At 39.4% G+C, this 16,019-nt stretch overlaps 1 protein-coding gene across 1 annotated transcript; it reads left to right on the top strand.

Moving 5' to 3' along the window:
• The first annotated feature begins 732 nt into the window (after positions 1–732).
• On the top strand, positions 733–15,963 carry LOC129771324 (potential E3 ubiquitin-protein ligase ariadne-2). Its single transcript, XM_055774855.1, has 5 exons — positions 733–1,243; positions 13,688–14,385; positions 14,440–14,808; positions 14,868–15,137; positions 15,195–15,963. The coding sequence occupies exons 1-5, from the start codon at positions 1,171–1,173 to the stop codon at positions 15,339–15,341; spliced, it is 1,557 nt and encodes a 518-aa protein (XP_055630830.1). The 5' UTR covers positions 733–1,170; the 3' UTR covers positions 15,342–15,963.
• The last annotated feature ends 56 nt before the right edge of the window (positions 15,964–16,019 follow it).

Raw genomic sequence — 16,019 nt, 5'->3', positions numbered from 1 at the left:
ATTTTGCATTACCAAATGTATTTAGTAGTTTTCGACCGAGGATTTTTCTAAGGATAACTACTAAACAGCAATCCAAATATCAGAATTTCGATCTAAAGACAGATTATTGTTATTATCACTCGTTGAATTACACTGAAATCGCTAACAACGCCCGTAAAAAACAAAAACTCAAAACGACCAGTACGACATCGTGTTGTTTTGACTGCTTTGCTATATCGAACGTTCCGAGCGTCGGAGGAAAGTGGCATCCGAAGTAACAGCCGAGTGCTTAAAATACGAATCTGCACATTGGATATTTTTTGTATCGGCGATAAAAAGATGAAGAAGGTAGATACATGAACGATTGTTTTTGTAATCCATTCAATGATTGAAAACTAATAGCGTGCATCCATTAACTTGATTTCTTTACTTTTGTTACATAGGACCTTTTCAAAAGTTAAGCGAGATTTCATTTTCGAAATGTTCCTTCTACAGGGTTGCCAGGGTTTGGATTTTCTGGAGAACACGAAACCACTTTTTCTATAATTTGATAATTTATCAATATAATGCATTATCTGAATTGTACTTTTCTATTAAAATGAATGAGTAAAATATAATCAGGACCAACCTTCTTTTCTATGTCACATCTTTACGGCGAACAAACTCAGATAAAATCTTCTCCTGTGTAAAAATGAAATCTGGATGCCCGGACAGCTCAGCTATTTTCCAGTGCCAATGGCAAGACTGCTGCAGTCTGTCATTTTCTCCTGCAGCAACAAGAAACACGGAACGGAGAGTGTGTGTTGGTTGCTTGCTGGATGTTCGTTTCGGTTCCTAATCTAATAAACGCATTAGAACCTGTATATCGTGTGCACCTGGCTGCTTTCGAGTGCAATTTGGTCGTCTTGCGGATTGCTGCTACCGCAAATGTGGTGTCGTAGTGCGAACAGGAAGTGTGCATTTGATGACCGTACAAGGTGAAATAAAAACATCCGCGAATATCACGCGTTGCGAATGTCAAGGAAGAGCAAGCAAATATATTAGTAATTTCCAAGAACTCAGAAGGCCACACAATCTGGTTGAAAAAGAGGAAAAAAAGGTGCAAAATTAGTGCAGTGCTGGGCACTAGCGTTCAGGATATCCACAAAAAGGCATTGTTCCGGATTCACAATAGAGAACAACCGTAACAAGATGGCAGACTGTGATTCGGATATGGAATATATGTCGGATAATGATTACGAATTTGAGGATTACTACAATTCAGGTGAGTGACAGTTCTAGCTCCGGGACGAAGGAGAAATGCTCCGAGGAATCTTGTGATTTTGTTGTCCAGGGGGCATGGTTCGCTGAGCACAACAATGCTACCAGGTAAACTTCTAGGGTTACAGTTCGTGTTGTTGATTTTGTACGACCGATTTAGTTCTAGGGATTCTATAGAGAGGTGATACAATGAAAGTTTTAACAAAAACAATGGTTATTATTCGTTTTTCGCATTCAATAGCACTGTCTGCACCAAAGTTTTGACATGAGACCGGCTCTTCAACACAGTGGTCCAGAATCGTTGCTCAGCACGACAAAAATCAATATCGCCAGATTTGTCTGATTTCATTGTTTTCTCTAATGTTTATGTTAGAAATCAATGGTAGTGGTGTAGTAAGTTGTGCAGGGGTAGTCACTTTATCAAATGTGTATAATTCTTCCATAGTATCCAACAATGTTAAGAGCGGAAATGCGCTTTAATTGCGGTTCATATTTTATCAACAATTGTTTCCTATTAATATCTTGTTGCACTTGGTTTTCTGGATACGCCTGTAATTTGCGTTAACATGAACCAATTAACATTCATTCAAATTTAAAAAATAATATGTTTTTTGTCACAAACAAATTTACGAAAATCTACTGAAATCACTCGGTTCGTTGTATACACAGCAAGTTTGTTTCTTTTTTCTTTCTTTATTCTGTGAAGACATTAAACACAGAAGTTCATTCGCCTCTAAAAAATGGTATAAAGTTTGTTTTTTTTTAAATTATGCAAAGTAACCAGTGAAGGTTTGTATGCAAATAATTCCGCACATAAGATGGCCTCCAGAATTGAAGAGCTATGAGTATTCGGCCAAGTTCCTCAGATTTAGTATTACTGCTCTATAAGCGGGTTGGATGGCATTGAGAATGATTAATTATGCATGCATCAATTTTCTGTATCTGTCCATCAGACGTGCACAAATTGTGAATATTAATAACTCATCTATCGTTTTATCTGCAGAAATATACGAAAATTCTATCGAATTGATCTTAGGGACGTTTTTCGTCAGAATAAGGAGTTTAGGAAACTATCGAAACAACGCTTTGTTTGTAGTGTGGTGTCATGCAATATTGCACGGAATGCCCCTTCTTCAAGGTGGACCACAAAAATGGGTACTGCTCTAGCGCCAAGAAGGTGAAATCTCAGGCAAGCGGCACTCGGTAAAGCCGATGGTGACCAGAAGCGTGCAGGTGAAGAATTATCCGAAAGTAAAAGAAATTTGTGAAGCGGGAGTAAACGGTAGACAGATCTTCAATTTGACACTGCAACAAACATCAGTCTCATTTTAGAGCAGACATGGTGACAAATTGGACAATCCACAACAAACAATAGGGAAAGAGCCGTGCCAACCGGTGACTTCCGTCATCCTATGATATTTCACGACGCCTGAATACAGCTAGGATTAATACAAATATGTCTGTAAAGGACACGGCTGGTCAACGAATTGACGGGCATTAAGAGCGAAGATGACTGATGAACTATTCTAGCAAATGGTTGGTCTAATTGACGTGACGAATGAATAAAAATTTACCTTCTCATTCAACTTGACTTCAATCCATCAATACTATTCCCCCTGACATGAATCTCGTTGCCCGCATAAACAATCTTATTTTAACGACGGGGAAATAAAAGCTTGATTTCTGATGCAATAAAGTAGTTAGGCGTCGTGCACAAATTACGTAACGCTAAAAATCCGAATTTTTGACATCCTTCCCCCCCACCCCCGTACGTAACACAATTTCCTATCTCTAATACCTAGTAAGTAACGCAACCTCGGTGCTCCTCCTCCCTCTTCTCGTGTTGCGTAATTTGTGCACATGCCTTACACCATCAATGAACAGTTCCATTATTTACTCACGGTGAACTCAAACATCGATACATGCACAAATTCAATAGAATAAGAATTAAACTAAAACAGGAACTAAATTTTGCCATTAAAAGTGTACACGAAGAGTATACTAGAAAGGTCGAAAATGAAGTCAAATCATGTCCGGAGGAATTCTTTAATAACGTTAATTACTAAACTCAAAAGCAATAACTTTTCATCGCAGATGCATCTTGATGAAGATGTAGGGCATTTTTCGAACGAAATTTGTAATCTCTTCGCAAATTTCTTTCAAGGAGCATATACCACATTTTTCGAAGAAAATCGCGATCGGGACTACTTTTCATTTTTACCGGAATATCCAGCGTTGTACAAAAATGCTTCATACTTACGTAAGTTGACCGAATCCCTAGCCATAGGCGAGGGAAAGATGAATGTCGGCATGTTTTTAGCTCATTCGTGGAATTTGCGATCTGCTTCTTCCCTGTTTTGGTCTCCAAATTATTGAAGTAAATCTTTGAGAGTTTTAGCAATCTGTTAGTGATCTATTGGCAAAATGGGCTGAGGCCAGGGGTCGCATTGAGCATTTCGAAACGAGTAACTCGTTTCGAGAAAATTCAAACTTAATTCGAAATGGTTTAAGTATTATGTATATTTTTCAAGCTCATATTAGGCTGTCAAAAAAGTCCTGCGGTATTTCCGCGAGGTGTCGTTGTAAGCGCGTAGTTCTAGTTGTATTCATTGTATCGAGTCATACTATAACTTATTGGAAAGGTATAAAGGCGCTATAATATAGAGTGTTTTGTTTGGTTAAGTCGTTCGTGAGTTATATTGTCGCAAATATGGAGCAAAATAAAGAGAAAATCCGACATATTTTACAGTATTACTATGACAAAATCAAAAATGCATCTCAAGCTGCCAATAAAATTTGTGCAGTTTATGGACCAGATACAGTTTCCATTTCCACCGCACAACGATGGTTTCAACGTTTTCGTTCTAGTGTAGAGGTCGTCGAAGATGCGCCACGCTCCGGAAGGCCTGTCTACGAAAATTGCGACAAAATCGCTGAATTAGCCGAGAAAGACCGGCATAGTAGCAGCCGTAGCATCGGCCAAGAGCTGGGGATAAGTCATCAAACCGTTATTAACCATTTGAAGAAGCTTGGATTCACAAAGAAGCTCGATGTATGGGTGTCATACACGTTGACGCAAAAAAAACATCTTTGACCGTATCGACGCATGTGAACCGCTGCTTAATCGCAACAAAATCGACTCATTTCTGAAGCGGATGGTGACTGGCGATGAAAAGTGGGTCACTTACGACAACGTGAAGCGCAAACGGTCGTGGTCGAAGCCCGCTGGAGCGGCTCAGACGGTGGCCAAGCCCTCATTAACGGCCAGGAAGGTTCTGCTGTGTGTTTGGTGGGATTTTCAAGGAATAACTATTATGAGCTACTTCCCTATGGCCAAACGCTCAATTCGGACCTGTACTGCCAACAACTGGACCGCTTGAAGGTAGCACTCATGAAGAAGAGGCCATCTTTGATAAACAGAGGCCGCATTGTCTTCCATCAGGACTACGCCAGGCCACACACTTTGGTGACGCGCCAGAAGCTCCGGGAACTCGGATGGGAGGTTCTTTTGCATCCCCCGTATAGTCCGGACCTTGCACCAAGTGACTATCACCTGTTTTTGTTCATGGCGAACGAGCTAGGTAGTCAGAAGTTAGCCACAAAAGAGGCCTGTGAAAATTGGCTATCCGAGTTTTTTGCCAATAAGGAAGCGAGCTTCTATAACAGGGGTATTATGAAGTTGGCATCTCGTTGGGAACAAGTCATCGAACAAAACGGCGCGTATTTGACCTCAAACAGATGACTGTAACTAATTTTATGAACAAATGAAAATTTAAAAAAAAAATACCGCAGGACTTTTTTGACAGCCTAATATTTTCGGTGTACTAGATTTAGAGCACAATTTGTCTCGTAGAGAAATGTAAAATTTTTGGGTTCGTAAACAAAGCTGGTCAAAGGCATGTAAAAATGGTCGAAACGAACAAAAATCACTCGTTTCGAAATGCGCAATGTCACCCCAGGTCCGGCCAAAAGACCACATCCTTCTTCGCGTGATACTTCTTCATGAAGGCGGCAACTTACGGCAGACACTTCGTATTTTATATCTCCCAGTTAACCGCAAGCCCCGACGAAAAAAACCGGGCGGCTTGCAACTTCCTTTCCCCCTGGTCGTCAACCACAGTGGGACCTTCTACGGGAACTTGTTGTGACTTACCACATTGGTGCGGTTCGTAAAGTACCCAGTCTGCAACCAGCTGTTGCCGTCCAGCGTCAAGTACTACGACGTTGCGCTTCACCGGAAAGATGTTTTTTTGGATCGCGTCGTCTTGACGGCTTGGGCCGCCTCGATTTCTTATCTTCGTTAAATGAGGACTTCGCCTCCATTACATTGACCTCAGAATAAATTACGACAAAAAAAAAAAAAAATTATAATAGAAATCACGCTTTTTTCTGTGAGACATGATGTTTTTTCCGCGCCACAATATTCCTAGCCTACACTCTGTCCAACTTCTATAAGACCAGGTGATGATCTTGCTGATTTGTGTCATTGTAAAAAAAAAACAATGCTTCAATTTATATTCTAGTGTGTAGGTATTGGTGATTGGCAAGCGCTGAGCGAATGTTTTTGTATTTTTCAAGTGCCAAGTTTCTATAAGACCTGTTACATTTTCGTTGTTTTAGTTGTTTTGATCAATAAATCTGGAAAATGTCGAAGGGAAAAGTGCTCACGGAGAGACAAGAAAGACAAATCGATGCATTTCACCAAGAAAATGTTGGTATCAGGGAAATTGTTCGTCGGATTGGACAGTCCCATCAAGTAGTGCTCAATTATTTGGCGATTCCTCAAGGATACGGTAAGAAGGAGAGAGCTCCACGTAAATCGAAGTTCTCTAACCGGGATAAGCGGAAAATAGCTAGAACAGCTTCAAATACCTTAGAATCGCTTATGCAAATAAAGCAATATTTCAATTTAAATGTTACTCCGGTGACAATTCGTCAAGTTTTGGTAAAAAATCCTCACATAAAGAGGGCTTAAAAGGTTAAAACTCCTCATCTTACACCATCTCACATCGGAAGACGTCTGAGTTTTGCCAAAGCTCACATGAACCGACTGTGGGACATGGTATGTTGTGACAAAGAATGTTTCCAAAAAAATACATTTTGCTATATACCATAACGGAAAGTTCTTCAATGTATATGTTATGTTCAATGACGAAAAAAAGTTCAATTTGGATGGTCCTGATGGTTTTAACGGGTACTGGCGTGATCTACAAAAGAACGAACAGTATTTATCAACCAGGAATTTTGGTGGAGGCTCGTGCATGGTTTGGGCGGGATTCTGTGCAACCGGGAAGCTCAAGATAGCTTTCACATCATTCAAGGATTACGTACATGTTCTGGAATCCTGTCTCCTACCGTTTTTGCGTGAATATCGTCACAAAAAAATCACATTCCAGCAAAACAATGCTACTATTCATACCAGCAAGTAAACTAAGCAATGGATTAAGGACCAAAAACTTGATTTTTTGGACTGACCGGCTCACTCTCCAGACCTGAATCATGTCTGGTTTCCTGTACGCAGAATCTACACTGAGGGAAAACGGTACACCACAGTTGAAGAGCTCAAGGTCGCAATTTCGGAAACGTGGAAAAATATCGAGAAATCCGTTCAGCAGAATATGGTAAATAGTATTCCAACACGTATTTTCCAGGTTATTAACGGAAATGGCAAGGTTGCCAATTATTAACATGTAAATCAGCCGATCGTTTTGGATTTTTCGTTGATAATATTTATAAATTTTGAAATGGTCTTATAGAAACTGGACTGCTGATATTATCATATTTAAGCACAATAAATAAACAAAAAACTCTTTTGAGGGAAATTGACGTTAAATATACTTTATTCTAAGCATTCAACAATGTATGAATGTATCTTGTTGAAATTATAACTGTTTGTGTTGCAACGAACTATAATCAGGATGGTCTTGTAGGAGTTGGACAGAGTGTACTTGTGACATTACACTTTTCTGAGCGGTTGTTTCTGTTGCATTTGTTTTCAGAAGCGATTTATTCCAGTCACGATCACAGATGTTACCCACCTCTAGTTTTAGCGATGCAGAGGTACCCCAGGTAGCAGGATAATCGCAAAAATAAGTCGTTTTTTTCAAATGCGTTTTACGAAATTGGTATCTTAAATAAAAATTGGTAAAAAATAGGTTTCTTTATGAATAGTTTTTCAACACAAGTTTTAGGTTACAAAAGACAACCGACGCACTCAGGGTTATCATATGATGACATATGTCATCTAGAAACATGAGAAATTTACTATGAAACGCTACTGAGTAGAAGAGAAAACAATATTGTTTAATTTTATTACAGAAATTCATGCTCAACAAAATCACATTACGCAAATTTTGTGCTAACTCTCATGTTGTGCTTCCGAGATGTGCGTGCGCAACAATAAAAAATCCTTAGGGATTGGCTCAATATTTGGGACGAAGACGCCGAAACGTGTTCACCTCAGCTGCACCGTAGGTTCTCAGAATTGGTCTTGGAATACATGGGTATACACTTTGTCCAACTTCTATAAGACCACCCTGATTCTATTTCGTTGCAACACAACGTTGCAACAAAATTTCAACAAGATACATTCATACATTGTTGAATGCTTCGAATAAAGTATATTCAACATCAATTTCGTTCAAAAGAGTTGTTTGTTTATTTATTGTGCTAAAATATGATAATTCAGCTGTCCAGTTTCTATAAGACCACTTCAAAATTCATAAGTATTATCAATGAAAAATTCAAAACGATCGGCATTTGCCAGATTTAATTGATCAAAACAAATAAAAACCAGGTTACTGGTCTTATAGAAATTTGACAGTTGAAAATACGAAAACATTCGTTCACGCTCAGCGCTTGCACAGCGCTTTTATGAAAATCACGAAGTGTATGGTAGTCACAAATATCTACACACTAGAATATCAATTGAAGCATTGTTTGTCTACAACGATACAAAGCAGCAAAATCATCACCTGGTCTTATAGAAGTTAGACAGAGTGTATGTTGACGATGAGTTTTGCATGGGAATCGTGTTTTCCGATAAAGTACATTTTCATATTTTTGACTGCATCAACAAGCTCCAAAAGTCCAAGGAAGATAGTAGAAATGCCAATGCACTCTCAAAGTGATGCTTTTTGGTTCGAATTATAAGCCAGATTTATCATTGAGCCGTTCTTTTTTTCAATAATGCGAAATATGCTGTTACAGTCAATGGAACGCGATACCAAGACACAATGAACAAATTTTTATGGAATATGAAAATATGGATGCAGACGATTTCTATTATCAACGGGATGGGGCTACACAAGAATATCTATCTCTTGCGTAAGAATTTACCTGGCCGCATATCGGAGCGCCTAGATTCTTTCGTAACCCTTTCGCTACGACCGTCGTCTATAGACGACATCAGGGTGATACTGCACATCGATCACACCAGCGTGATATGCATACTTTTCGGCGCAGTGCTCCGTTCAGCGGTAGCACTCTGGCGGAGCACACTGCCGTATAGAAAGGGTTAAACCTCATTATATTACACGACTAAAACTAAGATTACTTTTCGTGTTAAATGATGAATTTTGCGTTCAAACAAGGAACACTTGGCGCTCCGCAGATTTAGTAATTACCAAAAACTTTGGTAACTACAACAACACGAAGTCACGGCTGAAACCAAATTCCGCACTGCAAAATCGATCTAGTGAAAATACAAGCAAGGTTCAAGGACGCATTGGTTGTCCTTTCGTAATAGTGTGTGGCATTAGTATTGTGTGTGTCCCTTCCGTTGAGCGACAGTTCTAATTCTGCCAGCGGCATAATTTAGTGTCTGTTCGTGAAGGCGCGGATATGTTTCTCCAAAGAAAGGGTTGGTACTCATTAGGAAGGTTTGCCGCATAGCATGACATTTGTTGCTTCGTAAATAAGATTATTTGCGGCGGAATTATGCTACTCTGTATCCGCCAGACAGTTGCACACTGTCCTTTCTGATAACTATGTAATTTACGACCAATTTCCAACTGCGGCAGGACTCACATTAGGTGGAACTTGGCTCACCATCTTTGCGCAGTTGTCGAATGAGCTATGTATTGTTACCGAAGCGAATATTATAAAATCACCAGAATATTGTTCCAATAAAAACTGATTGTTCCAAAAATGTTTATTGTAAGTGCGCGAATTACATCACTTTTTTTTCGTGGGAACAGGTAGAATTACTGCAGCTCCTGCTACCGTCAGCGCTAGGTATCTATGAGTTTTGTGCCATGAATTTGAAAAGTACAAATAGGATTATTTATTTATGTCACTCTATTTTAAACCAACTTATAGATAGAGGAAGCTCGTCGTCGGAAACCGCACAAGTGATGAATAATGGGTTACGTGGGCATTAGCGAATCGCCGCCGACAACGAATCGAGAGCAAATGTACTTAAGATGTTCGTAGCATTAGCGCCGCACGATGTAGAATGAAATTATATCCAACTCATAATAGGTGATGGATCGGCTGGAAGTGATTACATCAGTTCAAGGAAGGTTGCGGACGGACTTCTTACTTTAGGGTTTCCTATTTTGCCATACCGCCATCCCCCCATTCACTCGAGAAGAAACAAAGCAATTGAGCGTGGCTGGAACTTTTCACGCCGATTATTTAGCGTTTTTTTTTTGTTTTCGTTCAGACTGGAAGCATCAGTCAATGCTCGAGTATCTCAATTAGGTTTTCATGAAAGGACTATACTTTGAAGCAGAAGGTAAATAATATACAAATACACAAGCCGAATCACACAAATCATTCTCTGTCCTTTATAACATATGGCTGCATTTGCTTTTTTGGGAGTCGCTGTTTCTCTATATTTTATTGACAACACAATGTGATAGCAAAATCGCGTGTTTTCCATTGGAGCTTTTGATAAAAATATGTCAAGGCACTGTTTGTGCTGTTGAATTTAAGCTTTATGACGTTCTTGTATCAGTTTCAGCGCGAAATATATTTTCGATAAAAAATAGCCTTCACTCTTCTCCCTCATTGCTACATCATTCCATTTAGGAACATAGATGAACAAGCATATTCGAAAGTAGTATAACTTGTGGCACATAGTTTGAATATAATTTGATTTTAAAGCCCAAAATACATGTGTATGCCCAAGCAATCTAAAAATCATCGATAAAGAAGTTTTGCGAATTAAACCAAGATGATGAAAGCGGGAAATCGGGACGTGAAACTGTCGATTTCTCAATGCTATCGCAAGTAATTGTGTGCCCTCCGTACAATTGTTGAATCGCAAGATTGACATCGTAGCACTGCAGGTAGGGTGCAGTAGAGGATCTACAGTACGTACGTTCCGCGATGATCATACCAGCTACCAGACCGACGGCAACACAAATGAGCTGAGCACAGATTTCATTGTGGTAGGCAAAATGCGAAAGTGGATGATTGGGTGGTGGCCAATCAACGCACGAATGTTGAGTATTCTGAGCCGATTCTTCAACTTCAGCATCATCAACGTGCAAAACTCTCAACTCACACAACCTCAACTGTACCCAAGAATTCTCCGTTGTAAGCAACATTCGGCGCCGAGGCCCGCGACGCTACAATCTCAAGCGATTGATGCAAGCAGGTGCTGCTTCAAGCTACCCGTTAGAACTGCCAGCGATATAAACAGAACCGTATACAGCGAATCCAACTCTTCCAGGAGAAGAAGAACCACAGAAAGAAGAGGGATACGAAGAACTAGAACAGCTGCGTCGCTCTCACGAGACACAGAAAACGCCGATTTCTACCGAAAACCCAATGCATCCCGAACCGGCTTTGTTGAATCGATGAATTCTTTCGGATCCTTAGAAAATTTCGTTTTCACCGTGAATCACGATCAAGCCTTTTATTTACCTTTTTAGGCGGTAATCATTTATTCCTTTTTTCAGTACATTTTGTATTTTGCAAATTTAATAATTTACGTTATAATTTCCAGAAAAAAATCGAACAACACAAATCTTAGAGAATTTCCGATTCGATTGGTATGCAAATCATGAGAATTCATTCACAGTGAAAATAGTTATTAACGTTAACTTTATTTCATAAAAACGTGACCTGTATTATGATTTGGCCCCCTCCCTGAAAGACGTAGTCTTTCAATTTTACGTCAAAATCAATTTTCGGTTCGCGTTTTCTGCGTGGTTTGTTTGAGTTCCCATTTGTTAACATTTGAATACGGACATTGAAAATTGCAACTAATGGAAACTCCGTCTTCGTGAACTAATTTGTGCAGTGATCTATGTATTAAAATTCTGGAATAATTTTTCATCGGGTCACTTGATATTATTTCAATACTAAAAAGAGCACATTCAATACCAAAGCAACACTGCTCAAATGTGACTGTGGTATTGAAATTATAAAATATTGGTGTTGAAAAGCTATTTCTCTCCAATTTTTTTTATTATTCTTTGGTATTTTACTTGTATATCAGACTTGTCCAAACCAAATTTGGGTATCAAGATCAAAATGTAGTAAGTATTTCCTCCTGCTCGAGAATGTTGTTTTGGAAAAATTTCCATAGTATACATACTTGCTAAATAAACACTATAGTGCTTATGTATTTTATGTAAAGTATACATTTTTTTTAAAGTATACATCAAATAGGAGAGTTTAGATCATGCGTAACATTAATGCTATTTATAACTCAAAATTCTTTGAGAGACCATGAGAAACTAATATCCCATTGATGTAAACGGGGACAAGATTACTTGGGTTTTATGTTCATATCAATCAAAGTCAATGGAACTCATTGACTCTAAGGTCTTCTGAAATTTAAATGATTTGGAGGACCTATAACATTTGATAATTATATACAGAGTCTTTCAGTGAACAAAATTCTTCATGCACAACTCTAACATTACGACTTCGATGTTGTTGAAAATCCGAGTTATTACTTCTTTAAGTTCCTCCAAATTTTGTGGCTTATTAACATAGCAACGGTCCTTCATGTAACCCCAGAGGAATTAATCGACGACGAGAAATATTAAAATTCTTACCATAAGAGGACAAAGTTTCATTAAGGTTTCGGTTGCTTGAGTAGTACTATTTCACTAAAAATACACGTTCTTGTAAATTGTACATCTTGACACTAAAAACCATCCGATCAGACTGAAAGAGATGTCGAATATTATCCTCCCGGAGTGTCACCATCGACGGAGCTGCCATACAAATGAAACACAAATTTCTACATTACTCGAGAATTAATCAAGAAAATGAAACCAAATTAGGCATATGGAGGTTTTAGGGTGCAATAAAGGTTTCTATGGTGGTAAGACACTTCACCCCCTTCTCTAAGGGGGGGCTGCCATACAGATGAAACACAAATTTCTGCATTATTAGAGAATTAATCAAGCAAATGAAACCAAATTTGGCATATGGAGGTTTTAGGGAACAATTTCTATTTTTATAGTTGTTCGACACTGTTTTCCCCTCTCTAAAGAGGCGGAGGGGGAGGATGCTGAACAACTCGAGGACTAATCAAGCAAATGGAGCCAAATTTGGGATGTGAGGGTTTTTGGGTTCGAGAAATGTTTCTATGATGGTATGACACCCCTCCCTTCTCTGGAATGGAGAGGGGGTTTCATAAAAATAATACACATATTCCAACCAAACATGACAACTGAAATTTTTCAGAAAATTCAGAAGGAAAATGGGAAAATTCGAAAAATTCAATTCGCATGTGTTCTACAATTACATATTGACAAGCAGTGTTAGTCCATTTTATGTTTGCGGTAACGAAATTGATTTTCGTTCGAAAGTGGAAATGGATTTTAATTTGATAAAACGCACTCCTATATCGTATTCTATCTATATGAATAAAAATTGATCGCCAAATTTGTTGATAAGAGCAAAACCCGAGAAAGGAATTGTCCGATTTAGAACTGTCTCCATTCTATCATATTTTCTGTATCAAACATTTGTTCCATGTAACGGAGAAACATGTTATTTGCAAGTGGATGAAAAATCTTGCACGAGAATTGTGTCTGAAATTAATCTGATATTATAATGTGGAGTTTTGGTAGAAGTATTGAAATTTTATAGTAAAAAATAATTTTAAAGGATAGAATATCAATCCATGAACAGTTCTGCGATTGGACCCATGAACCTGCGCTTAGTAAGAACACGTTGATGTGATAACGAAAAATAAATTTTGGCGGGACGAAGTTTGCCGGGTCAGCTAAATATATAAATCACCTCGCCTGAGATTCTGCGTCAACTCTCCAACACCCTGTTTATGATTAATGAGATTCATTAGTAAATATATGTGGCAGAGTAACAGTTGATCTTATTATCACTTACTTGGCATTTTTTATGTGTCTCCACCTCTTGTTACCTTTTTCCTAACCTATTGAAACAATCCAATGCAGCATTGTTAATCGTATAATTTAAATTAATAATTCCGTTCCCTGTTTATATCTCCCTACAACAGGCCTAGAAGATTGTGATATCGACCAGATCGATCCGAAGCACACCGACCCGGAGTATTTCGTGTACGAGTGCCTCAATGTGGAGGAAGTCGAGAAGCTACTGAACGAATCGGTTGAGAAACTCAGCAACCAGCTCCAAATCACCCCATCCCTGGCGAAGGTGCTGCTGCACGAAAATAAATGGAACACTACCGATGTGGTGGAAAAATATCGCAACAACGCATCCAGTCTTTTGATCAGCGCACGCATCAAAGCTGCACCAGCAGCAATCGCGTCCACCTCATCGGCACCCATCTCAAGTGTAGCAAGTTCTGCAGCCTGTGGTGCATCAGCAGTGGCAGTCGTTCCTTGCACTAGTAGTGTGAGAGGGCAACCAATTACAGCACCATCTCAGCTGTATCGAACCCACATTTGTCCGGTTTGCGTTACCGTCCAAGCGGTTGAAAAATTTCACCATCTCTCCTGCCAACATTCGTTTTGCCGAGACTGCTGGGCAATGCATTTCGAGATTCAAATAGACCAAGGAATAACGACCCAAATTGGTTGCATGGAACAGCGATGCGAGGTACGCGTGCCGGAGGACCTGGTACTTAATCTGCTGAATAAGCCAATGGTACGTGAGCGATATCAGCAGTTTGCTTTTGCTGATTACGTCAAATCACACCCGGAATTGCGGTTTTGTCCCGGTCTCAATTGCAAGGTTTGTAACAAGGCTTAGTCATGGTTGGACGCTGACAATAACTCGCTTTCTCAGATTATTATTCGCAGCACAGACATAAGCCCCAAAAAGGCTACCTGCAAATCCTGCAAATCTGCGTTTTGCTTCAAATGTGGATCTATTTATCACGCCCCAACTGACTGTCAAATCATCCGCAAGTGGCTCACCAAATGTGCCGATGATAGTGAAACGGCCAATTACATCAGTGCCCACACGAAGGACTGCCCGAAATGTCACATATGCATAGAGAAAAACGGTGGCTGTAATCACATGCAGTGTTTCAGCTGTAAGTATGAGTTTTGTTGGATGTGCTTGGGGAACTGGAAAGCACACGGGTCGGAATATTACGAGTGTTCCCGATACAAGGAGAATCCCAACATTGCTCACGAATCGGTGCATGTTCAGGTAGTGTATGACAGAGAGCAAATCTCATGTTCATTTGCTCAATTGAATTGATATTGTAGGCACGCGAAGCTCTCAAAAAGTACCTTCACTACTACGAACGTTGGGAGAACCATTCGAAATCGCTCGAACTGGAACAGCAAACCCTGGACCGTATGAAGGCTCGCATCAACGATAAAGTAATGAATGGTCTTGGAACCTGGATCGATTGGCAGTATCTGTTCGATGCTGCTGCTTTGTTGGCAAAGTGTAGATATACACTTCAGTACACCTATCCATACGCTTACTACATGGAAGCTAGTTCTCGGAAAGATCTCTTCGAGTATCAACAGGTAACTCGATACTATTTTACTCACGTACTCTGAGAGCTGAAAGTGTTCCTATTATAGGCTCAACTCGAGGCAGAGATTGAAAATTTGTCGTGGAAAATAGAACGCGCAGAGACGACCCACCGTGCTGCCCTTGAAAATCAAATGGACGTTGCTGAAAAACGAAGGACCACATTGCTTAAAGACTTTTTCACAACCGAAGCGTGAGACTCCGGCCAGGCAATGAAGCGGGAGCTGTCATCTACCCAAATTAGTGCAGTGGAGATGACGACAAACAAACTGAGATATTAATCCCTCTACCACCCACCTTGCTGTAACCCCTGACGATGGGGTTTCACAGCCTATAGCATATATAAACCGTCAGACAAACAATCTTGATCTTGTTGCGAATATTTTATCTCTTCTAGTAGCAATATTCAACCCCGCTACTGGAGTAGCAATATCGTTTTTATTTACCTCACATTCATTGCCGGCGGTCTGAGATTCATTCTTATACTATCCCTAGATAATGTAGATAATTTCCATAAGTTGAAAATCTATTTTCAAAATTTGATATTCATGCAATTGCACCAAATGACCTCTAAAGTATGAACAATTATGTCGGTTTAAGTAAGAGTCATCAGTGGGCTCCGTGTGTAGACAACATTCGCCACAGTTAAGGTGAATTCATTCTAAACTAAAATAACTATAGGTTGATTTTACCATCTGCAATAGAAAAAAAAATAGCTCCGCAGAAACGATTCTATTAGCGTATCGGTCATTTATACATTTGTATTAAGAAGTATAAATAAAGTCAACTCTCGGAGATACAGAGAGTTATACGTCGCAACCGTGGGGAACTAGTAAATGTAAACTAACCGATGGCCTAACGAACTATCGTATGTC

Source organism: Toxorhynchites rutilus, chromosome 2, assembly GCF_029784135.1.
Source record: "Toxorhynchites rutilus septentrionalis strain SRP chromosome 2, ASM2978413v1, whole genome shotgun sequence".
Taxonomy (NCBI): Eukaryota; Metazoa; Arthropoda; class Insecta; order Diptera; family Culicidae; genus Toxorhynchites; species Toxorhynchites rutilus.
This window is presented reverse-complemented; position numbering and strand designations above follow the sequence as displayed.